This window comes from Harmonia axyridis, chromosome 7 (genome assembly GCF_914767665.1).
Source record: "Harmonia axyridis chromosome 7, icHarAxyr1.1, whole genome shotgun sequence".
In the NCBI taxonomy this organism is placed as follows: Eukaryota; Metazoa; Arthropoda; class Insecta; order Coleoptera; family Coccinellidae; genus Harmonia; species Harmonia axyridis.
In genome coordinates, this window is record NC_059507.1 from 26,135,153 (window position 1) to 26,161,302 (window position 26,150).

Below are 26,150 nucleotides of genomic sequence, written 5' to 3' on the forward strand. Positions count from 1 at the left end.
GAAGAGGTTCGCATTGTCTAAGATGTAATAAGGAAGAATTTAGGAAAAGCATTAGTTGACTATGAAGAATTGCTTACCGTTTTATGAGACTGTAAAGCTATTATCAACAGTATACCCTTAACCTCTTCGTCCGTTGATCAAAATTATCTGAGTCCTTTAACTTCTTCAATGTTTATTAATGACTTTACCAACAGTGACATACCTCAATGTGATAAGATAGATAGAGGATCTATCCAACGAGGTTAACAGTAAACCAAACTGGTCCACCAAAAATGAAAATTCCTGAAGATGAAGAGATGAATCCAGAGGAAAACCGAAGGAATGGACATGAAGAGGAAAAAATCATAATAATTTTTCATGAAAAGAATTGAAATTCTGTGTCCCGATTCGGTGTTCAATTCTTATATCCCCACCACAATTTATATATAAACGACAACCGAGTAGTTACTACCAACAGTCAACATCAGATTTGTTTGTGAAGTTCCCTTGGCTATATAAACGTTTAGTTCTTATCAAAACTGTTTGTGAATTTGTGTTCTTCGTGTAGTATATCACAACCGAGATTATAACTCAAGATGTATTTGGTAGATTTTCAAGGTTTCCAATACAAAAAAGGTGACTACATTTTTCGGGAGGTCTGCATAATGAACTTGATCACAGAATCCCGATTTGAAATTTCATCACGTTAGCTTTATAATTTTATTCTATGGTTCAGCATATTCATTTTGAAAATTTAATTTTCTGTCCTTCATTTTCCAGGTTTAAGGAGATCCGGGAGAATTAGGAATTCCCCAGAAAGATGAGGGTATCCCGAACATTACATAAAGAAAGTAAGTAAATTTTTAGTTACATTAGCAATCATCATATCTATTTGAAATTTTCCGTTACGAATTCCAATCAATATTGATCAATTATTTCATCAATGCTAGTTCAAATAAGATTTCAAGTGCTTGCTTCCTGTTCAGAGGAATATACAAAATCATTTACAATACAAAGTACTGAATGTTTTACCTGAAGTATTCTTGATCTGCTCTAGGATTTCCAGGTCTTTTTCATCAAACGGCTCGGTCATCTTGTATCTAAAACTGCTAAGTTCCCTTGTGTGCGTTCTTCACGGAGAAACGATCTAAATATGCAGCAAGGGTGTGAACCAGATATCCCTTAGATCGAAGGTTGATACTAAGGCGTCTTTTGCCTTGAGAAGTTGATTGTGGTGTTGAACACCGCTAGTTGTCATGTATAAATATACATCGAAGTACTCCTTCAACTCTTGTATAGGTGACAATAAATCGATCATCATGAAGTTTCCGCCATCGCGCAAAATTTCTCTGGCAGTAGAGCATTGCATAACGAAGCGGGATAGATTGAGTTCATCAACCGATGTTACGTTACGACCAAGCCGGTATTTTGCAGACAGTAGATGGATGGAAATTGTGGTGATGGTTGCAATTTCTTGATTGCACAAATATCGGAGAATCAGAAAAACACTCCGCATAAACTTCACCATTCACATAGTACAGATGCACCCCTTTGCCTATATGTCGCCTAGTGTTCTCAATAGTAGAGTTACGATTAACGTTGCTCAACTGGCCAAGACAGAATCTGTCGGAATTGTTGCTAGGGTTTGTGAATCCATCCACTATAACTGAGGTGGAATGACAATGGAATACCTCACCTACCCGACTATTCAACTCGTAGTAAGCTATGGAGGCCCAGAATGGTTGTTCTTGATAAGCCACTGGTTGGACATCATTGGCTAAACTTTGTTCAGGATTCTGATTGTTGTTTGGATTTACATTATTTTCATCTGTAGGACTATAAGCAGGAGGAGGGGTTTCTGCAAGATTGGCATATGGTGATTGGGGATTAGATGAAACACTTCCGGGTGATGACACATTAGACAACGGCGAACTAGGGCTCATTTGATTGGAATTGAAACCATTTTGAGAATAGCTCACGTTTTGGGGCATATTCGGCTCAACAAGTTGTTGGAATGGAAGTAATGAATGACCGGGTACAAAGTCATTGTGTCTTGGAACCAAAACAGGCGGTAAAACTGGGCTTTCCACTCTCTTATAATGATAAGGATTGATGCAGACTTCCTTGTGTTTGGCAGAGAATGGATATTGACAATGTTCCAATGGCTTTAACTCATGGTGACTTTGCAGATCGGGCCATCTCCACACTTTACAATAAATAACGTGGGGTAATCCTTTACGATGGGAAACTTGTGACACATTTACTTGGTGTTCCAGGACATGATAAGGCACGTTCTAATTCCTCAATTGCACCTTTTTTTTTTTTAGTTTTTTCACTAAACTATCAACTGCCTTTTCAGCCCATTTTTCCTCTTCATCTCCCTGTTTCCAGCCAAGGAGTTTCTTGACTGCAGGACTTGTGAATGAAAACAGGCTGTTTAGGGTTGATAATGGACCACTGCTAGAAGACTCTCCTTCCTCTATGTCCATATTAACCCTGAAAGAGAAATATATTATTATACAAGAATTCTTTTCATCAAAAAAGTATCTATTCAAATACTGGCGAGTTGTGGTATCTATCAACATGCTAGATCAAATAAGATTTCAAGTGCTTGCTTCCTGTTCAGAGGAATATACAAAATCATTTACAATACAAAGTACTGAATGTTTTACCTGAAGTATTCTTGATCAGCTCTAGGATTTCCAGGTCTTTTTCATCAAACGGCTCGGTCATCTAGTATCTAAAACTGCTAAGTTCCCTTGTGTGCGTTCTTCACGGAGAAACGATCTAAATATGCAGCAAGGGTGTGAACCAGATATCCCTTAGATCGAAGGTTGATACTAAGGCGTCTTTTGCCTTGAGAAGTTGATTGTGGTGTTGAACACCGCTAGTTGTCATGTATAAATATACATCGAAGTACTCCTTCAACTCTTGTATAGGTGACAATAAATCGATCATCATGAAGTTTCCGCCATCGCGCAAAATTTCTCTGGCAGTAGAGCATTGCATAACGAAGCGGGATAGATTGAGTTCATCAACCGATGTTACGTTACGACCAAGTTCTAGTGGATCTTGAACGCAAATTGGGCGTTTGGTAGTAAACTGTTTCAACTCTTTCAATTGTCTAGTATGGCGGTGGAAACGTTTCTGGCAAAGATTATGATCCTCTAAAGAGACTTGGAAAATTGGTTTTCCAAAATAAGGACAAATGACATATGAATCTTATGTACAGAGTCCTTTTATTGAATGATCATTCTTCTTTAGGAGAAGGTTCTTTCGGGTCATCACTATTCGTTTTTAACTCTGTTCTGGGGGACTTTTTCATTTGACATCTTCTCGGATATAACTATCACACAACGGTACCCTTTAACAGCAGCTGCAAGTGCGAGACCAATACCAGTATTTCCAGAAGTGGGTTCAATTATTGTAGCGCCTGGTTTCAGTATTCCTGCTTTTTCAGCATCTTCTACAATCCGGTGGGCAATTCGATCTTTCACAGAACCACCAGGATTGAAATACTCACATTTGGCTAGTAGTTCATATTCCAAATTCGAATTCTTCATTAAATTAGATAATCTCACCATTGGGGTATTTCCTATTGAATGCAGTATATTTGGAAGGATTTTTTCAGATTTCTTCCATTCGGTTTTTCTGTGAGGCGATTGAATATCTCCATTTCTATGCCAAGTACATCCTGAAGCCTTATTAGGAGTTTTTGCAGTTTCGTTCAAGGGTGAACGAAAATTCATTAATTTTTCAGAAGCCTTGCAAGACATAACTTTGTTATCCATTATCGAATGGAAACTGATATCAAAATGACTGAAAGAAAAATTGTATAGGTCTAAATCGCAAAATGACGAATTATTGCAAAATTCAAATTGTAACCTTTCACCGCACTGATAAACAATCAACATTACTGAACACTGCTAGTTGTCATGTATAAATATACATCGAAGTACTCCTTCAACTCTTGTATAGGTGACAATAAATCGATCATCATGAAGTTTCCGCCATCGCGCGAAATTTCTCTGGAAGTAGAGCATTGAATAACGAAGCGGGATAGATTGAGTTCATCAACCGATGTTACGTTACGACCAAGTTCTAGTGGATCTTGAACGCAAATTCTCATACTTATAAAACCATTTCAACAAATTTCTACACGTGTAACTTGCCAAAGTAGAAAACATATCTTTATCACAGCCATTCCGAAAGAACTCCACTTCTACACAAGACAGTGTTGTATTGGAAGTGATCATAACAGAACATCTAAACTCAGGTTCATCAGAACAAGAACTGCAAGACTCAACGCATGAATTGTTCCATAGATCTTCTTCCGAATCAATTGTGCACACTTTCAATTTCTCTTCGATTATCTCCAGTTCAACATCTTCACTCCGCCATGGTTGACGCTTCGAAGAAACTGTGTAGGAGTGATTATTTCTGAAATGTCCTTCCGACTCTATTTTCAATCCAAGAATTCTCTGGAAAACCAAGGTACAGAAGTTTATTGTTCGTGTGAACCAGATATCCCTTAGATCGAAGGTTGATACCAAGGCGTCTTTTGCCTTGAGAAGTTGATTGTGGTGTTGAACACTGCTAGTTGTCATGTATAAATATACATCGAAGTACTCCTTCAACTCTTGTATAGGTGACAATAAATCGATCATCATGAAGTTTCCGCCATCGCGCAAAATTTCTCTGGCAGTAGAGCATTGCATAACGAAGCGGGATAGATTGAGTTCATCAACCGATGTTACGTTACGACCAAGTTCTAGTGGATCTTGAACGCAAATTGGGCGTTTGGTAGTAAACTGTTTCAACTCTTTCAATTGTCTAGTATGGCGGTGGAAACGTTTCTGGCAAAGATTATGATCCTCTAAAAAGACTTGGAAAATTGGTTTTCCAAAATAAGGACAAATGACATATGAATCTTATGTACAGAGTCCTTTTATTGAATGATCATTCTTCTTTAGGAGAAGGTTCTTTCGGGTCATCACTATTCGTTTTTAACTCTGTTCTGGGGGACTCTGGAAGAGGCTCTTCTTTGGGCTCATTTATTACAATTTTGTAAGGCAGAGGGTTTTTAGGTCCAATTTTGCCTGTGGCATCGTGAGGCAACATTATTTTTATCTTGATACCAACGACCAATCGTACAGGAAGTCCTCATAATAACTAAAGAAACCGAAAAGAAGGCTGAACATTGATTTTGAGTGTATTTCTTTTATTTTATCAGATGTTTCCTCTATGTGTGCAAAGTTCATGTTCCATATAATAGTAGGGTTTGTGGTAACTGTATTTTCTTGTAATTCATAAACACTGGGGAAGGAATGTTCGTGCTGAAGGTAGAAAATGAACATCATCGTCAAAGAATACTTGGATAAACCTCGCTCTTTACAAGTCAATTCGTGTAGTTGAGCCCAGTATTTTATCACTAGCATCACGGATCTCAACTTGTTGTCTACTGATAAATAATTTTTTATCAACTGGTCATTTTCAACTCCACTCAAAAAGCTGAAATTCATATCACACATCAACCCATTTTTATTTTGAAACAACAATATCAATAAATTATTGCACTTTCAATTATTCAGATTCTTCTTCTGCTTTTCTTCGGCAACCTTCTTCTGTGGCAACGAATTGTAACAAATCAACAGCAGTGATTATACCAAGTGCTTCGTTTTTGTCTACAACAACCACAAATGATTCCCTTTCCAACGTTCTTGAAACAACTCCCAAAGTTCCAGAGCTAGATATTTTGGAGAAAATTGTCTCAACTATAGTTGATATTTCATCACTTGCAGTTATTTTCTTTGCTATAAGTTTATTTAGTAAATTCTGCATAGTCACCACACCTACGAGAGAACCATCATTGTCAACAATTGGTATTTGATCTATTCCACTTAGTTTCATCATTTTCAACACTTTGAAACACTGGATACACTGTTTAGCTGTTGTCAGAGGTTGCATTGTGATTTCTGTAACAGCAGTATCCCACCACGAATGATTTTGTGTATTAACAGGTTCTTGTAAATTTTTTGACTCCATCCAATGATCAGAAACAAACTTTGTGATGTAATTTCTTATACTATCAGGTAACAGAACTACAACACGTTGATTTTTCTTCAAGTTTTTGGCAGCTTTGAGAGCACCAGCAACAACTGCACCACTGCTTCCTCCAGATAGAAGACCTTCCTCCTTAATGAGTCTACGAGCCATTGGCAGAGATTCTTGATCGTTAATTTTAACCCACTCATCAACAACATTACGGTCCAAAACAGTTGGTATGAAATCATAGCCAATTCCTTCTACTTCGTAAAAATCAGTTTCTGTTTTATTAACTTCTTCAGGCAGTGCTAAAATGGAACCTTCAGGATCAACACCTACAACGATTGTGTTTGGTGATTTTTCTTTGATCTTTCTTCCAATTCCTGTCATGGTGCCACCTGTACCAGTACCAAGTACAATCATATCGATTTTACCATCACATTGATCCAATATTTCCTCAGCAGTTGTATCATAATGCGCCAAAGGATTTCCAGGATTACTGTATTGGTCGAGAATAATAGAGTTGGGAATTTCATTCTTCAGTCTGTTAGTTACGCCAAATAGTCCTTCAGGTGAATCGGAACTAGCTGAGATAGGAGTTCTGACCACTTCGGCACCAAGAGCTTTAAGAACATCCACTTTTTCATTTGACATCTTCTTGGATATAACTATCACACAACGGTACCCTTTAACAGCAGCTGCAAGTGCGAGACCAATACCAGTATTTCCAGAAGTGGGTTCAATTATTGTAGCGCCTGGTTTCAGTATTCCTGCTTTTTCAGCATCTTCTACAATCCGGTGGACAATTCGATCTTTCACAGAACCACCAGGATTGAAATACTCACATTTGGCTAGTAGTTCATATTCCAAATTCGAATTCTTCATTAAATTAGATAATCTCACCATTGGGGTATTTCCTATTGAATGCAGTATATTTGGAAGGATTTTTTCAGATTTCTTCCATTCGGTTTTTCTGTGAGGCGATTGAATATCTCCATTTCTATGCCAAGTACATACAAGTGCAGAATTTCTATAGTCAAATAAGAAATTACAGAGAACCAAATCCAAATCTTTACCAACATTTTCATGCAAATTTTTCAATAAAGCTTTCTTTATAATTTTAACTGATGACTCTGCTTCTCCGTTGGATTGCGGATGGTATGGAGGTGTAAATATTAAATTTATACGATTTTTGTATAAAAATTGTTTAAACTCATGACAATCGAATTGTGGACCATTGTCACACACTAATATTTTTGGTAATCCAAAACGAGCGAAAGTATAGCGTAAGGTTCTTATAGTTTCTGATGCTGTTATTTTAGACATTATAAAAACTTCGATCCATTTGGAATGAGCATCCACAATTACCAAAAAAAATTTTCCCAAAAACGGTCCGCAAAAATCGATATGAATGCGTTCCCAAGCTTTATCCGGCCATTTCCAAGTATACTATTGACAATTTTTATTGGTTTATTGAATTCCAGCAGAATTTGAAGTATTAGTGTTCCATGCAAATTGAGTCTAGTTTTTTGCAGTTCTTCATTGCTCAAACTGGATGAAGCACAGTCCTCGAATGTTTTCATTCTTGCCAAACAAATAATAAGTGAGGATTGTCTTGTTTCTGGCTCCAAGCAATTAAATGCCTTCATAAGACTATTCACAAATGGACCTTGTTTCGAAGATAATCTTTTGCATCCATCAGCAATGGCCCATATTATTCCTGTGTGTCCTTCCTGAATAATGTTGGCAAAATGATCTGCCAATTCATCAAAAATCGATTCAAACTCACTCTTTTCTTGACAATGGGTAATTAGTTTTTGTACAGCAAAGTTAGTGTTCCTTATAGTGGATAATTTGAATAATTTTCCAGCAAAACATTTTACATAAATTTTTGATAGGTATTTTTGTGGGGCAACCTGCAAATAAGTTTCTAGAACCATTATAAAGCTTGTTGCTAGAAAGACTGGTAATAATTTATTTGAGTCTTTGTTTTCATCCTCCGGTGTGAAACACTCCAAAAGTTTCTTCATATACTTTTTAAGAAGTTTAGGACTTAGTTTGTTCAAAGCTTTTAGAAGAATTTGAAGAAAACCTGAAGTCTTTTCATTTTTACAGAGATCAGGAAACTGTGGCCAAGTCAGAAGACGTTCTCCATACTCAATGACAACATCAGCATATTCAGGAACAATTGGAGCTTCTTCTATTTCCTTTTTAGAATTTTTTCCACTATCTTTGGACTTAGGGTCATCCTTAGGTATGTTGGAGAAAATTTGTAAACAAGTTCTCATGATGTGATTTCCATAAGTGTCCCAAATATAATCTTCGAGATTATTAAGTAAAAATTTGCTTATTTTCAATGTGAATTCCTTGTATTCTTCTTTCATATCATTACTTTGAGTGGAACGTGCACAACTCTGCGTGACCAGTTCTTCCAGTACATGACTGGCAAATTTATCACAGCAAAGTGGACGTAATTCATTACCAAAGCTATCCATATATTTTTTCATTACATTGTCATTTGCGAATGGTAACAACATTTCTATGACCCTACAGCCTACTTGATTACAACTACATTGAATTTCCTGGTTGTCAGTTTGTTGGAAAACATTATCCACAAATATTCTTTTATCTTCATCATTATCGAATCCTTCTCTGAACACTTCCATTATTTTGACAAAATAGTCGTATGTATCACTTTCCAGTCGACTCCCACAACCAAAATGTCCTTTTTTAGCATATTTTCGTGCATTTTTTAAGAATGACTTCTTTCTCTTTCTTTTATTTGGGTTTCTTTGAATTTCACTTTTTTCATTCATATTTAATGAAATTCTGCTTTTATTTGCACACACCAAGATACAATATATTATATTTTATTGTGAATAACACAAATGATTGTATTATATTTGCCAGTTACCGACGTGAACGTTATTAACATAGAGTTCTGTAATACCATAACAGATTGAGTTCATCAACCGATGTTACGTTACGACCAAGTTCTAGTGGATCTTGAACGCAAATTCTCATACTTATAAAACCATTTCAACAAATTTCTACACGTGTAACTTGCCAAAGTAGAAAACATATCTTTATCACAGCCATTCCGAAAGAACTCCACTTCTACACAAGACAGTGTTGTATTGGAAGTGATCATAACAGAACATCTAAACTCAGGTTCATCAGAACAAGAACTGCAAGACTCAACGCATGAATTGTTCCATAGATCTTCTTCCGAATCAATTGTGCACACTTTCAATTTCTCTTCGATTATCTCCATATCAACATCTTGACTCCGCCATGGTTGACGCTTCGAAGAAACTGTGTAGGAGTGATTATTTCTGAAATGTCCTTCCGACTCTATTTTCAATCCAAGAATTCTCTGGAAAACCAAGGTACAGAAGTTTATTGTTCGTGTGAACCAGATATCCCTTAGATCGAAGGTTGATACCAAGGCGTCTTTTGCCTCGAGAAGTTGATTGTGGTGTTGAACACTGCTAGTTGTCATGTATAAATATACATCGAAGTACTCCTTCAACTCTTGTATAGGTGACAATAAATCGATCATCATGAAGTTTCCGCCATCGCGCAAAATTTCTCTGGCAGTAGAGCATTGCATAACGAAGCGGGATAGATTGAGTTCATCAACCGATGTTACGTTAGGACCAAGTTCTAGTGGATCTTGAACGCAAATTGGGCGTTTGGTAGTAAACTGTTTCAACTCTTTCAATTGTCTAGTATGGCGGTGGAAACGTTTCTGGCAAAGATTATGATCCTCTAAAAAGCCTTGGAAAATTGGTTTTCCAAAATAAGGACAAATGACATATGAATCTTATGTACAGAGTCCTTTTATTGAATGATCATTCTTCTTTAGGAGAAGGTTCTTTCGGGTCATCACTATTCGTTTTTAACTCTGTTCTGGGGGACTCTGGAAGAGGCTCTTCTTTGGGCTCATTTATTACAATTTTGTAAGGCAGAGGGTTTTTAGGTCCAATTTTGCCTGTGGCATCGTGAGGCAACATTATTTTTATCTTGATACCAACGACCAATCGTACAGGAAGTCCTCATAATAACTAAAGAAACCGAAAAGAAGGCTGAACATTGATTTTGAGTGTATTTCTTTTATTTTATCAGATGTTTCCTCTATGTGTGCAAAGTTCATGTTCCATATAATAGTAGGGTTTGTGGGAACTGTATTTTCTTGTAATTCATAAACACTGGGGAAGGAATGTTCGTGCTGAAGGTAGAAAATGAACATCATCGTCAAAGAATACTTGGAAAAACCTCGCTCTTTACAAGTCAATTCGTGTAGTTGAGCCCAGTATTTTATCACTAGCATCACGGATCTCAACTTGTTGTCTACTGATAAATAATTTTTTATCAACTGGTCATTTTCAACTCCACTCAAAAAGCTGAAATTCATATCACACTTCAACCCTGTTTCTTTATGTACACACTTGACAATGGGTATTCTGGGTTAGCTCAAGTTCACCACATTATCGAATAATACACTCTCCGACAAAGCTGCAGCAACCCTATACGTACATTTTCTTGCCTTACATGGTCTTTTTTCGAAATAGATATTCATGTCCAAATCGCTAGAGTGTAACTGTAAACCAGAAACTCGTGATCCCGTAGGGCGAATGGTAAAACTATCGACGAATACTTCTGACAAAACACTGGCCAAATCTTTCTCAATCAAGTTGTAAATCGTTTGCATAGATTGCTCATCAGGAGATATAGTTTTAACCACTTGTTCTATCTGATCCTCAATGTCGGGAATATAACTCAATTTTTCCATTAATTCCACATTTCTCAGTTGGTCTTCTACGAGTCGATCTGAAAAATAAGCATGTATAATATTTTGATAAGAAATGTTCAATATGCACACAATGGACTAGTTTTAATTTTTTTGTTAAGGATTAATTCTAAAAATTTAAGTGAATGAAACAAAAATGTGGAAGAATCATTGAAATATTTCTAGAAATGAAAAAGTTATGGGACTTTGAAGTTGCGCTTGAAAGAATAATTTCATAGTCTAGTGTGAAATGAGAATTAAAAGATGTGAACATAACATATTACATTCGTTTTCAACAAGTCTCCCTTACGGAACATAAAAAAATAAGCAAATATAGAATATTTCTGTACAAACAATTAATATTTATTGATGAGCATGACACGAGATCATAACAACGTTACATCCTTACATTTCTTTCAACAGATAAAATATCTGATGGACTACAGGTATCTTCTTAAACTCTGCTACGCATCAACAAGCTCTAGATTTTGTCGATCCTTCTTCTCGTCGCTAATGTACCCAAGACGGCGTCGTAACCGCCGTCACAGAGGCGGAGTAAGGTGGTGGGCCGTTCGCTTGACCTGTTGGTAACACTGTCTGATGGCTTTCAGGGGCTAAGGCCACTCCTTGGGGCTAGTTCTGGAAGTTGAAGTCCAAGCTGCCGTCCATGTTCAACTCATGCTTTATGAGCTCTTCCACGTTGCAATCAAAACTGCCATGGAGCTCCATGATGCTCAGGTCATCTAACTGATTCTGGTTCAGGGCTCCCATCAGTTGGCCCATCATGGTAGATGCGATGCCGGTATGTGTTGGTTGAGGTGTCAGAGGTGGACTAGGAGAGGGCGGCCTAGGTAGCATGTTTCTGTTGAGCATATATTGGCTGCCTAAGGGGTCTGGAGAGGGTTCTGAGTGGGGGTAGGAGGGCGACATTCCAGTGGGTGACATCCGCTCCACTTTGATCGACATACACACGCAGTTTTGTGTCCTGTGGATGGGACACTGCATGATTCCATAGGGTGATGCGGCATGTAGGGTCCTTCCTGGGAAGTTGTCGAAGGGGGCTGTGTATGGAGGTGGCGGGGGTGGCTGTTGTGTTGGTGTATGTCCGTTCAGGTATCCCATGTAGTCCGAGTCTAATTTCATTCCTTGTTGCAAGTTGCCAGCCAACGTGTCGGGAGAGTAGTTGCCAGCCAATTCAGGACTGTAGTTGCTGTTGTACCTGGGGGACTCCCATTCAGGTTCCAACTCAGCCACAGACGGTATTGGAGACAGTCTCCCGCACGATGATGTGTTGGAAGATGCTCTTGGTCTGAAGTCGGGGCTTTGTTGAAAGCCACCATGAATTGGCGAATCTGGAAATTTATCTAAACCTTCAGAAATCGACGAACTAGGGCTAGGTGTAGTGTCATGCAACACGCCTCCGTTTTTGAGCATCTCAACCTTCTTTTTCACTCTTCCTCTCCTTTTTTCAAACTTACTGGTCTCCATCGAGGCAGCTCTCCTCCTGACCGATTTTCCTGGTTTAGCATCAGGATTGATCATCCACCAAGACGATTTACCAGTACCTTCATTTTGCACCCTCATGAACCTGTTGTGCAGACTGAGGTTGTGGCGAATGGAGTTCTTCCATCCTGCTGAGCTATTGCTGTCACCCTTGTCCTTGAAGTAAGGTACATTCTGCACCATCCACTCGTAGATTTGAGACAAAGTTAACCTTTTATCTGGTGATGAGGTGATTGCTTGGGTTATGAGGTCTGCACTTACACGAGGCGACTGGTATTCGCAGAGTGCCTACGAATTCATTGGTGTACAATCACTTGTGCCGTTCGTGTCGTGTTTTGTTCGTTACACGATGGCTGAAATAAAAAAAAATCCTACAAATATTGTATTGTGCCTATGTGTGCAAGCACGACAATTAAAAACCCCGATAAATTGTTTTTTCATGTACCAAATGACATGAATCAAAGGAGGAAGTGGTGCAAATTAATGAGGCGTGACTTAATGGGACCTAAAACTACTTCATATGTGTGTGAAGATCATTTTGATATAAGTACCTATCAGTACTAGCTGTCTATTTCTGATAATAAAAATACTAAGGTGTAGGTTGGTTTGAAATGAGTTATTGAGTAAAAATAACTTTGTCCTTTCACGAAGCCTTCTTCCATTATGGTGACATAAAAACAAAACTCGAGTAAAAACTACACTGTACAACTACAAACGGCGCGAGAGCCTTGGCGCGGCTAAGTATTTAAACGTAATGTATGGTGTAGCGATCACAGGCAAGTGGCGTGACGTCACAGACGAGTCGGAGACCAAAGACGTTCCGCGGTAAAATACGTAAATTTAAATAATCTATTTCTCAGTCAATTATTGATGGATTTTCAAAATTGTTTTCACTGATTTATCAGTTTTGCCCTATATTTTAATTCTATCTTGTCAAATATAGTATTATCATAGTATAAGGAAAGGATAGTAAGCCAGTGTAGTGCTTTTTTCGATTTTGTTGATGTTGAGCGCCATCTAGTTGCACTCACGTTAAGCCTCGAATTTTACTGTCAAAAAATTGGTCCGTAAAGTGGAGCCCTCTGAAAGAATTGGTGTTATTTTGAAGAACTAAAACATTTGAAATAGAGTGGTCAGAAGATTTCTATATTTTGATATTTTTTCTGCTCTACAATAAGAATTTACGCCAGTGGCGTGTATTTGTGATAAACAAGTACAATGCTACAAGTTATCATGAAATCACTAATCAGGTCCAGTCGTCATGAAATGATATCTCTAGGTTTTTTCAGGATTGATGAATGGAATAAACTCCATTTTCCGGGATATCAATATTGCAATTGAATATATTTGAAGAATATTCGATTGATATTGTTTTGTTATAGATTGAGTGAGAATAGGTAAAGTTTCTATCAACATTGATTTCCTAATGTCGTAAGTTCCAATGAAATTTCTCAAAAGCTATATTTAGCATTTGACAGTTGGTTTCGATCATTTTTTCCCAACCTTTTACGATTCTTAGAGTTATGTATTTTATTATTCGACTGTAATAATATTTTCTGACCGAAAAATCAGCCCATGTTTTTATGAATATTTGAAGAAAAGTTTACCTTAAACAACCAAGTTATATTGAAATATCTCAATGATGTTGAAAATAAATAAAATCATGTTTTATTTTTATATTTACCTTATATTTAAAATTGAAATGAATATTTTCGGGTTGTAGTTTGTGGATTGAACATATCAATGGATTTTTCATATAGGTCAGGAGCTTGAAATATTAGAGGTTTCCTAGTAATACATCTTTTTTAGTAAAAATGAAGGAAAAAACTTGAAAATTGGAAAATTCAGTTTTAATATCAAATAAAAGAAATTTTATAAAGAAAAGTTCAAGAGTTGGTAGAGACAGATGGAATTTTAGTTCTTCTATACATACTAAGCAAATAGCCACTCTTAGTGCTGTGCAGTTTTTTTCATAAAGTAAATAAGCTACTTTATTAAATCCAAGCTCAACCATTAACGAAGAAAGAACTGAAAATGATTTTTTAAATCAGAATCGTTGTTATCCTTGTTTAATTAAAACTCTTAGCTCTCTGGTTAACATCAGTTCTACAAGATCTTGTTCTAAATCTGTTATTTATCCAGCATTTGAGAAAGGACCTATTGCCTCAATCCCTTCAATATTCAAGTAAATGGTAACAAGTGAGTATCAAGGTGAATTTAGATGTCAGAAATACATTAAAGAATTTAGCTACGACCAGGTCAGAAGCTTTCGATTTCTAATTCAATAAAAATTTAGAGATTTCCTCAAATTTTACTGAATTAGAAATCAAAAGTTTCTGATTTTTTTTTTGTTCTTGGAAGGGAACAATATGATGTATTTTTTCGATACTCTCTATTATTTGAATTCAACCCGCACCAATTCTTTACAAAATAATTTTCTATGGGAATAAAGCTTTTCCGATATAAGACACTATACGATATTGATGAGGGTTATTGAGTCTCAGTGCTGCCCTGGTGATAATGAATTTGATGCTTGAAAAAGCACACAGTTTCAGTCAATAAAACCTTGTAATCATGAAGATACTGAGCGAATGCTCTTGCAACCATCAATAATCATTATGAATTAACTGGCAATTATATCTTTGAAGTTGGCAAAAATAACAAATTAGGTACCGAGAGCCATATATTTGATGGTTTCCTTGTCACTATATATAAAAACCGTGTAGCAACTTGCAACGGATAAAAAATGTGGGCTCAAAAATTCATTGACAGAAAGGCTTATTCAAGATCGACTCAAGAATCAAATCCCAATACAATACAGGGAATGGAAATCCCACAATAAGCATTCAAAATTAGCATTGTTACAAATTACATCTGCAACAGAGTCTACCTGCAAGGTAGTCAGCCATATGTTAATGAAAATATTTTGGTAGTATGACAACAATTCCGTTTATGATATGTTGAAACTCAATGAAAGCCTCAATTTTGATGACGCCATTTCATTATGATTTGAATTATTGTGGAATAAAGAGAATTATTTATTTATTTTTAGTAGTCCCACAATCGAATAGCTCGAACCGAAGTGACATTAGAAAAATATTCTATTTTATCTTTATATTTTGAAGGTTATTTGGACTTTCCTTCTGTTCGTACAATATTAAGATATAAGTTGTTTTGCTTTTCTGTTCATTTGTAACGAATTTAAATCAATAAAGTCCTATTTTCTAAAAATGGGACTTTATTGATTATTATTATTATTATTTTGAATGATTAAAAATTGGCCTTTTGTATATTCAATAATGTTGAACAATTGACAGTTTCACATTTTTCGATGATTGCCGAGATTTATGTAGGCTGGAAATATTTTTGCAATATTTATATATTGCAGTTCTTAACAACAAATCTAAAATATATCTTCTATGTTCCGAGCAGATGATATTCGTTGCGAACCATTCGGGCAGAAAATTTTTAATGCATTTAACACTTTTTTTTTCAAATTACACATGACTTTATCATTGCAACTTTTCCCTATATCTTTGCTGAAACAATCCAAAACTACTGTTGTGAATTTCTCCAGCAAAGATGTAGGTGCTTTTAATCCACATTCAAAATTTAAACCGTAATTTTTGAAAAAGATCAAGAGCTCATCTTCATTTTCAAGATTTTTAGGCGCCTCCAAAGTGATTTTACAATCTTCACACCCGAAACGCTCCCAACATTTTTTGACCAAATAACCTGCAAAATATACTACAGAACATTTTTCCAATGTCACTTCATCTCGAAATTCGGTGGCAGGAGTACTACTTGGACTACTTGAAGAATCCGAATCGTCCGATTCTGATGAAGACGCGTTTTCATCGAGATTCAATAAGGGAAAAGGTTCGTTGTTATCTGCCACTAAAATATTTTCATCGTCATCTGCCTTACTACCTGTATTGTCACTTGCAGATGGCCTTAAAAAATCTGATACAATGCTAATTTTGAATGCTGTTCTGAATGAACTTACTGTGGGATTTCTGTTATATCCCCCTCTCTGACGATACACAGAAAATTGATTCTCGAGAGGATCTTGAATAAGCCTTCCCGTGAATAAATAGTTGAATCCCTCATTTCTTTGATCATATGCAAATTGCTTCACGGCATTTAAAGTTAATAGAAAACCATCAAAACTATCAGGCCTCGTTAATTTGTTATTTTTGCCGACTTTATACAAGTTTTCAATTAATTCATAACCATTATTAATGGCTGTTATAACTTCCGGATTTCTATCACTAAGTGCACGATTACAAGGTTTTGTTGAATGAAACCGTGTGCTATTCAAAGCATCAAATAAGTTGTTGATGGTTTCCACAAAGCGTGCAGTATTTTCGGCTGTTGCCGATACTAGTTCTCCAGTTCTTAGGGCTGTCATTATAGCAGCATAAACACTGTGAAAGGAGAAAATAAGATATTTATCTACTCCTATTGAATTATAAACTCATTATTCAACTGCTTTTGAGCAATTAATAGTATCTATTAGCAAACAGCGTGATTTATAATAACTCACTACTTATAACTCACTATTATAAATTGGAAAATATGGATCTGTGCTTCTATACTTCTCTACTTCTGTTCGATTGGCCGAAAGGGAACATTCCATTATTGTTATTGAGGGGAGGAATGTCCGAGGGAATGTCACTTTTGACGTTTTCAAATTAAGTTGATATCTAATTATTGTGAATGTTTTGCTGAAAACGATTAATTCAGATAGTGAAGATGAAATATTATAAAGGTATACATTTCCAAAAGACAAACAGCTAGTGTTACCATACAGAATTAATTGCCCGAAAAAATATAAAGGAGTTTGAAAAAATTTTCAAGATTGGTGTAGCAGTAAGATCGTAATCGTTTACAGGGAATATTTTTTGGTATATTTTAATGCATTTTTATAGGCAATTATTAAGGTTTCTATGTCTGTACGATGTACTGGATTCGAGCTAGCCGAAGCTAGTTCGATTGTGATTGGTAGCACTAAGTTTCCATCTCTCTTGTACGGGATCGAGCACATTATGTTTATTTCCCGTTCCTTCTGTCTTAATTCTAAGTCTGTATTTTTTTCTTAGTATTTATTGATATAGTCGTAGATAAAGTATAGTATTCAACTTGCGGTAATGGTCATAACTCACTTGATGAATTACAGCACTCGCCTGCGGCTCGTGCTGCAAACATCATCTGCGTGAGTTATGACCTACATTACCGCTCGTTGAATAATATACTATTACCAAAGTACATGTTAAATTCTATAGAAAAACTACCGCTCAATTGAGAGTGAGCAAAATAGGTACCAAATGGTATTTTATGATCCGGTCCTAGGGTCGTAATGCGTTCAATAATCCTTTTGACCTTGTAATAAAAGAAATTGGAGGTACACAAGAAAACGCTCAAAAGATAGAAGTGTCTAACGACAAGAGATGTAATAAACCATAACAGGCACTTTGAAAATTTGCCGCCTGGCATTTCCTTATCATTTTAAGATAAATATAGTTAGTATGTTTCAGGATATACTAAAATACAAATTCAATTTAATGCATCCTCAAACCCCAAAACAATTTTCGTTAAAAAAATTGCATAAAAAAATAATCCAAGTAGACTAGCAGTATCATTCATTATCGCTCATTGTTCCAAATTATAGAGAAAATTAATACCGATCATCCAAACCGGAGCTAATTTTCGAGACTAATTCTCAATCAAAAACCTCATTGTGGAAATCCATAAATAATTTTCATTACATGACAACGTTCAAAATACAATTATAGATCCTTATGTAGACGCAGTAATCCTACGCTGGGACACAGCAATACAATCTAAATGCCATAAATAAATTCATTCTCATTACAGGTATACAGATACAAAAAGAATGATCGAGCGGATTTTGAGGACATTAAATCCTCCAAGAATACACTTCGTCCTCAATTCTATGAATGATTCAAAACACTTTGTTTTTCTGACTCAGTTTAGTTAGAGGAGGATGTGTGTACATTTCAAGACCCCAGGTTTGAAAGAATAGAAAGATTCGTCGGTTCTCAATTCAGAATAAAAAAATTTTTGACCACTGAAATAGAGAAATGTCTAAAAATCACAATGTATAGGGAACAGAAAAGCAAGATTTCAAATGAAAAAACTTTGCCAACGATTTAAAAGACGGCATTACATTTCGAATGTGGAATCTTATATTATTATTTTTAGAACTCTTTATTGCTAAATTCATATGTTTGAATCTTATATTCAATTTTTATATTTTTTTCATTGATAATATCCCAATTCTATTCATATTTCTTCGGATGAAACCACTTTCTACTATTATATGAATAATTTTAATTCAATTGTATCTATCAATTTGTTTTAATTATTCCTGAATAGAGAGTTAAGTGATCATTCAAACTTTTATCGTAATGCAAAACGCAATTATTCGAATAAATATTCAATGAATATTCGAATATTCAAATGTAGTGGTAACTTAATAATAACATAAAAATTGTTGGCAATGTCATGCGACCCCTTTTCAACCACGCCACTGAATGAATTATCGTATTATTTCTGCGCCATCTATAGCTCATGATTCAGCGCCATCTATTATCGAGTTACTTCTCCACTTTGGGTAGTCAATAGTGTTCGATATATGCAACCCGTAAAACACCGGTTCCAACTACAGTAGCGACTCCAAGTGACCAGCTCCTTGCCGTCAAACGGCGGTTGGCTTACTATCCATTCCTTATACTATGGTATTATCAACATCACTAAACTAGTCCATTCAGCTTACTATTTACTATTTTATGTAGGATATAATTGATTCTTCAAACTCAAAAGATTCAATGTATATGGTGTAATAGACGATTTATTAACAAATCTAATTGAAATAAGTTACGGATTTTTTTAGGTTTTTAATTCTACACGTTCAAAAAATACGAGACCTTCTGGGTATTCTACCGCAAATAGTGAAAACAATGAATACTAATGGCAAATATAATGATACACTAAGAATAGAAACCTGTTTTCTCTCATCATTATCAATTTAAAGAAACAAATTGATCAAGATATTCTGACCTCAATACATCAGTATTGTCAAGACGTTCAGGGAAGGCTATAAAACGCTGGTGAGGCAAAGAGCTTATGTTTAACAGTTCGCAAATTTTTCTACTTACAAAAAGGAATCAGAGGCGTTGAAGTTCTCGTATTAGCCCAAAGTTTATGAGAAGGCTTCATCTGCCAGTTTGCCACTCCTTTTTGGCTTTAGTTTATTTTATATTTTGTTTTACCAACGTTTTTTTGGAGTATTCCACAGTATCAAACATGTGGGTACACTATATTGAGCTCCTGAAATCGCTATGATTTAGGTATAAAACAAGATAATGGGAATATTAAGAAATTTAATTCGCAATACTGGTTGGATACTCTAGACCTCATAAATCAATTTCATTAAAATCAATGAATACTCCAAATTGAATAATAAATAATAGAGAAAAGTAAGAAATATATTATCTTATGATATATTATAATAATGAGTATATTTAATAATAATAAGTATTTAAAGTATATGAAGTGTCGACAACGATAAGTACATTTGACCGATATCCGATAATTGTCTGAGATTGGTAGTCCTTGACGTTCGAGATACTTATAGCATTTTTTGCACGATAGAAACACTTTTCACTTTAAATAAAAAAAATTTTCAAAAAATTCAAATAGTCATTCGTGGCTCTAATGTTAATGCTGTGAAGAAATATAAAATAGAAGCCGTTGTCTTGAAAATTAATAGATTGTAGATTGTCAAAGTGACAATTATAATTAACTGAATTCAGTCATAATACAAAAATTAGCGATAACAAATCTTCTGTAGAAAAATAAATTCAAAAAGCCTGGGAATTTTGCTGTTCTGCAGTTATTCCCGAGAAATCAAAACTTCGTAAAGAGGGTAGATACAAGACTTTCACTCCCGATCTAGTAACAAACGGGGTTACTAATAAAAGTCGTTCTATCGTGCAAAAAATAAATTCAACGACAATTGAAAACGATTAAAAATGTTATGTGAACACTACACTAACGCCTGGTTTCTGAAGCGATGATCAGCGCGAACTTATTAGTTGTCAAATTTAATGTCAACTGTCAAATGAGATTCGCTCAGCATTATCATACCTAGTTGTCAAATTTAATGTCAACTGTCAAATGATATTCGCTAAGCAATATCATACGTTGCGCATAACATGACATGACATTTTGAAGTTGACACTAGGTTTGACGTATTTGTTCGATCAACCTTTCAGCAACCGCGTTAATGTCGATTTGTTGGTGAGTGAAATAAAAGAAAGAAAAATAAAATAATGTGTCAATTTAAAATATACAATACAATGTTGAACTAATAGAAAAATGTACTACAAATCCTACAATCTAAATATCTTAATATACAAAATCATTTACAATACAAAGTACTGAATGTTTTACCTGAAGTATTCTTGATCTGCTCTAGGATTTCCAGGTCTTTTTCATCAAACGGCTCGGTCATCTTGTATCTAAAACTGCTAAGTTCCCTTGTGTGCGTTCTTCACGGAGAAACGATCTAAATATGCAGCAAGGGTGTGAACCAGATATCCCTTAGATCGAAGGTTGATACTAAGGCGTCTTTTGCCTTGAGAAGTTGATTGTGGTGTTGAACACTGCTAGTTGTCATGTATAAATATACATCGAAGTACTCCTTCAACTCTTGTATAGGTGACAATAAATCGATCATCATGAAGTTTCCGCCATCGCGCAAAATTTCTCTGGCAGTAGAGCATTGCATAACGAAGCGGGATAGATTGAGTTCATCAACCGATGTTACGTTACGACCAAGCCGGTATTTTGCAGACAGTAGATGGATGGAAATTGTGGTGATGGTTGCAATTTCTTGATTGCACAAATATCGGAGAATCAGAAAGACACTCCGCATAAACTTCACCATTCACATAGTACAGATGCACCCCTTTGCCTATATGTCGCCTAGTGTTCTCAATAGTAGAGTTACGATTAACGTTGCTCAACTGGCCAAGACAGAATCTGTCGGAATTGTTGCTAGGGTTTGTGAATCCATCCACTATAACTGAGGTGGAATGACAATGGAATACCTCACCTACCCGACTATTCAACTCGTAGTAAGCTATGGAGGCCCAGAATGGTTGTTCTTGATAAGGCACTGGTTGGACATCATTGGCTAAACTTTGTTCAGGATTCTGATTGTTGTTTGGATTTACATTATTTTCATCTGTAGGACTATAAGCAGGAGGAGGGGTTTCTGCAAGATTGGCATATGGTGATTGGGGATTAGATGAAACACTTCCGGGTGATGACACATTAGACAACGGCGAACTAGGGCTCATTTGATTGGAATTGAAACCATTTTGAGAATAGCTCACGTTTTGGGGCATATTCGGCTCAACAAGTTGTTGGAATGGAAGTAATGAATGACCGGGTACAAAGTCATTGTGTCTTGGAACCAAAACAGGCGGTAAAACTGGGCTTTCCACTCTCTTATAATGATAAGGATTGATGCAGACTTCCTTGTGTTTGGCAGAGAATGGATATTGACAATGTTCCAATGGCTTTAACTCATGGTGACTTTGCAGATCGGGCCATCTCCACACTTTACAATAAATAACGTGGGGTAATCCTTTACGATGGGAAACTTGGAGTCTTCCATCCAAACTTCTGGGAATTGTGACACATTTACTTGGTGTTCCAGGACATGATAAGACACGTTCTAATTCCTCAATTGCACCTTTTTTTTTTTTAGTTTTTTCACTAAACTATCAACTGCCTTTTCAGCCCATTTTTCCTCTTCATCTCCCTGTTTCCAGCCAAGGAGTTTCTTGACTGCAGGACTTGTGAATGAAAACAGGCTGTTTAGGGTTGATAATGGACCACTGCTAGAAGACTCTCCTTCCTCTATGTCCATATTAACCCTGAAAGAGAAATATATTATTATACAAGAATTCTTTTCATCAAAAAAAGTATCTATTCAAATACTGGCGAGTTGTGGTATCTATCAACATGCTAGTTCAAATAAGATTTCAAGTGCTTGCTTCCTGTTCAGAGGACGTCATCAAAGACCTATTTGAATGGAGAAATTAAGTACACACAATTTTTTTGAGGCACTAATGATATTAAAGTTGGTCTCAAACAACTTGATGTGATTCTGTGATGGAACAAAATGACTCACAAGTTGTTAAAATGAGTCAGAAAATACTGATAATCCATAATAACACAATAAAAACAAAACGCTTATATATCCCCAAACTATTCTAATCTAAACGTACTTATTTACTAACTGTTATAACAGCGGATCCCAGTATTTATCAAGAAGGAAGGAGAGTCGTTTTTTAATCGTCAACAAAAATAAAACCAGATACGGACATGGGTCAAGCCATTAGATCAATAACAATACTTCCAGAAGTAGCTATCTATGATAAAACTGAACTCACCCCACTTAAAATCGCTAACCAATACTATGATCTATCAGATTATATATCGATAAGCATTAACTGGATTTTAAATAAGGGTTTAATACAAAATTGAATACTCAGAAAACGCTGACCGCCATGAAAATTTATTCGGACCTGGAGCAACCTTACAGTGTTGTAAGATGGTGCAAATGGTGGTGTCCATTTTGCCATGCATTGCAGTGTTGCTTGTTGAATAACATCACGGTAGAAAATTGTGTACCCTTCCTTGGTGTATGGTTTGTTGCATACCATAAATGAACAAAGTTTAGCAATTTTGATATTTTTGTAAGGAAAATATATTATGGGAAACTTCTAAATGAAACTCATGAAATTAATTCAGAATGGGTAATAGGTATTTGGGTACCTAAATACTTCTTAGAACGTATCGATTTTCAATTTCTCGAAATAGCATCCGCTATTTTACTGCTTGCTATACGCTATGGTTTTCTTATTTTAGAATTAAAGAAAAACAAGGGGTGATAGATCGGGTCACTATGGACGACATTCTTGTCTTTGCTAAGACCCAATAAATTAATTTTTTTCAAATCTTTTCTATTATAGCAGTGATTCATATTTATTTCCTATAATCCAATTATTATTCCAAATATCAATACTTCTTTGTCAAAAAGCATCCATTTACATTTTCTCTGTCCTTCTCACATAGTACTTCAGTACTACTCAGTATTCATTCTTCTCCTATTACCCCTAAAATTCTAGAAAAAACAATACAATTTTGAATAAATCTAAAATCAATAGAAATATGTAGGAACCTGTTGATAAAGAATTGATTGAAAAATAAATATTGCATCCTTTTGCTAGAAATTCGAAACACCATGAAAATTCTGTTCTTCCTGTATATTCTTGTTTTTCACGAAAAAATTCGATACAAAATAAGTTCGTTTTCTGAAAGCTATAGTGTGGTTTAGACGATTATCGTATCATAAAAACTTGCTTTTTTTTGTGATGTGAAAGCTGCAGAGCTGAAATTATGTATAACTTACTTTATCGATTAACTTTATTGACACTCATAATTTCAATGAAATCGAAAGAATAGAATAAATAAGAGATCACAAAATTTTATATTTTGGAATTCCAATTTTTAAATCACAAACTCCTTATTGTGACTCATAGGTAATATTGCACATTCAGAAGAAAAAACCAGGGTAAAAAGTGAACAATTTATTTTATTTTTGAAAACAATGATTAAAAAAATTATTATTTTTTGGTAAAAATGTTTCCATGTTTGATAAATATTATCAACTTCATGATTTTGTAGATCTTAAAAATTAAGCAACAAAATGTATGCAATAACTCAAATTCGATATTTGATACAGCAATAATGAAAAACATTAAAAATTATCATGTACAAAAAAAAGACGTTTATTTGTCTGAAAATAAAATTTGGTGCTTAGACAGGAATCACTAAATACGACTCGATTCGATTTTGAAGAAATCAGAATGTTTGTTCACTTACTGAATTATAATACTGAATTGATTGCATTGCGAGGAGCACCCATCTGCGTCAAAAGTCAAATCCAACCATTGCAGAGGCCCATGAAGATGAATCTCTATCCAGCAAAATATTGACACACATAATTGCAATGAAATCGAAAGAATAGAATAAGAGATAAAAAAAATTTATAACATTTTTGTTTAATCTCCCAGTGATACAATCTCTACGATTGTGGAGCATTGGCATAGACATTGTCTTTCACGTGGCCTCAAAGAAAAAAGTCTAAAGGTGTTAAATCACAAGATCTTGGAGGCCAGTTGCGATCACCTTTTTCCGAGAAATAACACGGTCAAAAAAGTTTTTTTGCAAAATTGCGATTGTTTCGTTGCTTGTATGGCACGTAGCGCCGTATTGTTGAAAATAAACGTCGACGTTATCCACATTACTATCTTCCCATTTCGTTTGTGGAATGCCAAATTCCCACGATGGACGAGGAATCGACAAACCTGGGTTTTCGTTGACATTACGGGCTATAGCAAAAATATTTTCAGTAGTTTTTGGCGCACACGGTTTAGATTCTTCACATCACTAACTTATTCCAACAGCTCAAATTTTTTCAGGCTCTGAAAGTGCTTTATTTTTGAAGATTGTAACTGCAAAATTTTCACCATTTTTGTTATAAATTTTAACAATTTTAATGCGCTGTTGAAACGTCTATCGTTCCATTTTTAGTAAGTAGTTTTTACTTGTCAAATGTCAAAAATGACAGCTTCAAAAGTGACAGCTGTCCAGATAGCAAATTTTTCTACTTACAAAAAGGAATCAGAGGCGTTGAAGTTCTCGTATTAGCCCAAAGTTTATGAGAAGGCTTCATCTGCCAGTTTGCCACTCCTTTTTGGCTTTAGTTTATCTTATATTTTGTTTTACCAACGTTTTTTTGGAGTATTCCACAGTATCAAACATGTGGGTACACTATATTGAGCTCCTGAAATCGCTATGATTTAGGTATAAAACAAGATAATGGGAATATTAAGAAATTTAATTCGCAATACTGGTTGGATACTCTAGACCTCATAAATCAATTTCATTAAAATCAATGAATACTCCAAATTGAATAATAAATAATAGAGAAAAGTAAGAAATATATTATCTTATGATATATTATAATAATGAGTATATTTAATAATAATAAGTATTTAAAGTATATGAAGTGTCGACAACGATAAGTACATTTGACCGATATCCGATTATTGTCTGAGATTGGTAGTCCTTGACGTTCGAGATACTTATAGCATTTTTTGCACGATAGAAACACTTTTCACTTTAAATAAAAAAAATTTTCAAAAAATTCAAATAGTCATTCGTGGCTCTAATGTTAATGCTGTGAAGAAATATAAAATAGAAGCCGTTGTCTTGAAAGTTAATAGATTGTAGATTGTCAAAGTGACAATTATAATTAACTGAATTCAGTCATAATACAAAAATTAGCGATAACAAATCTTCTGTAGAAAAATAAATCCAAAAAGCCTGGGAATTTTGCTGTTCTGCAGTTATTCCCGAGAAATCAAAACTTCTTAAAGAGGGTAGATACAAGACTTTCACTCCCGATCTAGTAACAAACGGGGTTACTAATAAAAGTCGTTCTATCGTGCAAAAAATAAATTCAACGACAATTGAAAACGATTAAAAATGTTATGTGAACACTACACTAACGCCTGGTTTCTGAAGCGATGATCAGCGCGAACTTATTAGTTGTCAAATTTAATGTCAACTGTCAAATGAGATTCGCTCAGCATTATCATACCTAGTTGTCAAATTTAATGTCAACTGTCAAATGATATTCGCTAAGCAATATCATACGTTGCGC

General features: G+C 35.3%; 6 protein-coding genes and 2 pseudogenes across 6 annotated transcripts; all 8 read right to left on the bottom strand.

The window, feature by feature from the left end:
* Nucleotides 1-1,388: 1,388 nt before the first annotated feature.
* Nucleotides 1,389-1,970, bottom strand: LOC123685357 (protein mothers against dpp-like). Its single transcript, XM_045625014.1, has one exon. The coding sequence runs from the start codon at nt 1,968-1,970 to the stop codon at nt 1,389-1,391; it is 582 nt and encodes a 193-aa protein (XP_045480970.1).
* Nucleotides 1,971-2,844: 874 nt separating this feature from the next.
* On the bottom strand, nt 2,845-3,826 carry LOC123685198 (cystathionine beta-synthase-like). The gene has a single exon (XM_045624815.1). It carries the CDS (start codon nt 3,768-3,770, stop codon nt 3,267-3,269), a length of 504 nt encoding a protein of 167 aa, XP_045480771.1. The 5' UTR covers nt 3,771-3,826; the 3' UTR covers nt 2,845-3,266.
* A 1,279-nt stretch (nt 3,827-5,105) lies between these two features.
* Nucleotides 5,106-5,501, bottom strand: LOC123685358 (speckle targeted PIP5K1A-regulated poly(A) polymerase-like). The gene has a single exon (XM_045625015.1). The coding sequence runs from the start codon at nt 5,499-5,501 to the stop codon at nt 5,106-5,108; it is 396 nt and encodes a 131-aa protein (XP_045480971.1).
* Nucleotides 5,502-5,510: 9 nt separating this feature from the next.
* Nucleotides 5,511-7,350, bottom strand: LOC123685163 (cystathionine beta-synthase-like). Its single transcript, XM_045624784.1, has one exon. The coding sequence runs from the start codon at nt 7,348-7,350 to the stop codon at nt 5,563-5,565; it is 1,788 nt and encodes a 595-aa protein (XP_045480740.1). The 3' UTR covers nt 5,511-5,562.
* A 38-nt stretch (nt 7,351-7,388) lies between these two features.
* On the bottom strand, nt 7,389-8,971 carry LOC123685169 (nucleolar protein 9-like). The gene has a single exon (XM_045624790.1). It carries the CDS (start codon nt 8,838-8,840, stop codon nt 7,389-7,391), a length of 1,452 nt encoding a protein of 483 aa, XP_045480746.1. The 5' UTR covers nt 8,841-8,971.
* Nucleotides 8,972-9,679: 708 nt separating this feature from the next.
* Nucleotides 9,680-10,819, bottom strand: LOC123685359 (terminal uridylyltransferase Tailor-like). The gene is made up of 2 exons (XM_045625016.1): nt 10,539-10,819; nt 9,680-10,490 (listed from the first exon to the last, which is right to left on the bottom strand). Exons 1-2 carry the CDS (start codon nt 10,817-10,819, stop codon nt 10,046-10,048), a joined length of 726 nt encoding a protein of 241 aa, XP_045480972.1. The 3' UTR covers nt 9,680-10,045.
* Nucleotides 10,820-11,203: 384 nt separating this feature from the next.
* Nucleotides 11,204-12,595, bottom strand: LOC123685196 (annotated as a pseudogene).
* Nucleotides 12,596-20,797: 8,202 nt separating this feature from the next.
* Nucleotides 20,798-22,985, bottom strand: LOC123685175 (annotated as a pseudogene).
* Between the last annotated feature and the right edge of the window lie 3,165 nt (nt 22,986-26,150).

Excerpts from the sequence above, each read along its gene's own strand:
- LOC123685357 (XM_045625014.1), bottom strand. The coding sequence starts at position 1,970 with ATGCCCCAAAACGTGAGCTATTCTCAAAATGGTTTCAATTCCAATCAA.
- LOC123685169 (XM_045624790.1), bottom strand. The coding sequence starts at position 8,840 with ATGAATGAAAAAAGTGAAATTCAAAGAAACCCAAATAAAAGAAAGAGA.
- LOC123685358 (XM_045625015.1), bottom strand. The coding sequence starts at position 5,501 with ATGAATTTCAGCTTTTTGAGTGGAGTTGAAAATGACCAGTTGATAAAA.
- LOC123685359 (XM_045625016.1), bottom strand. The coding sequence starts at position 10,819 with ATGGAAAAATTGAGTTATATTCCCGACATTGAGGATCAGATAGAACAA. Across the intron at positions 10,491-10,538 it reads TATAGGGTTGCTGCAGCTTT|AATACCCATTGTCAAGTGTG; the intron begins GTCGGAGAGTGT and ends GAGCTAACCCAG.
- LOC123685163 (XM_045624784.1), bottom strand. The coding sequence starts at position 7,350 with ATGTCTAAAATAACAGCATCAGAAACTATAAGAACCTTACGCTATACT.
- LOC123685198 (XM_045624815.1), bottom strand. The coding sequence starts at position 3,770 with ATGGATAACAAAGTTATGTCTTGCAAGGCTTCTGAAAAATTAATGAAT.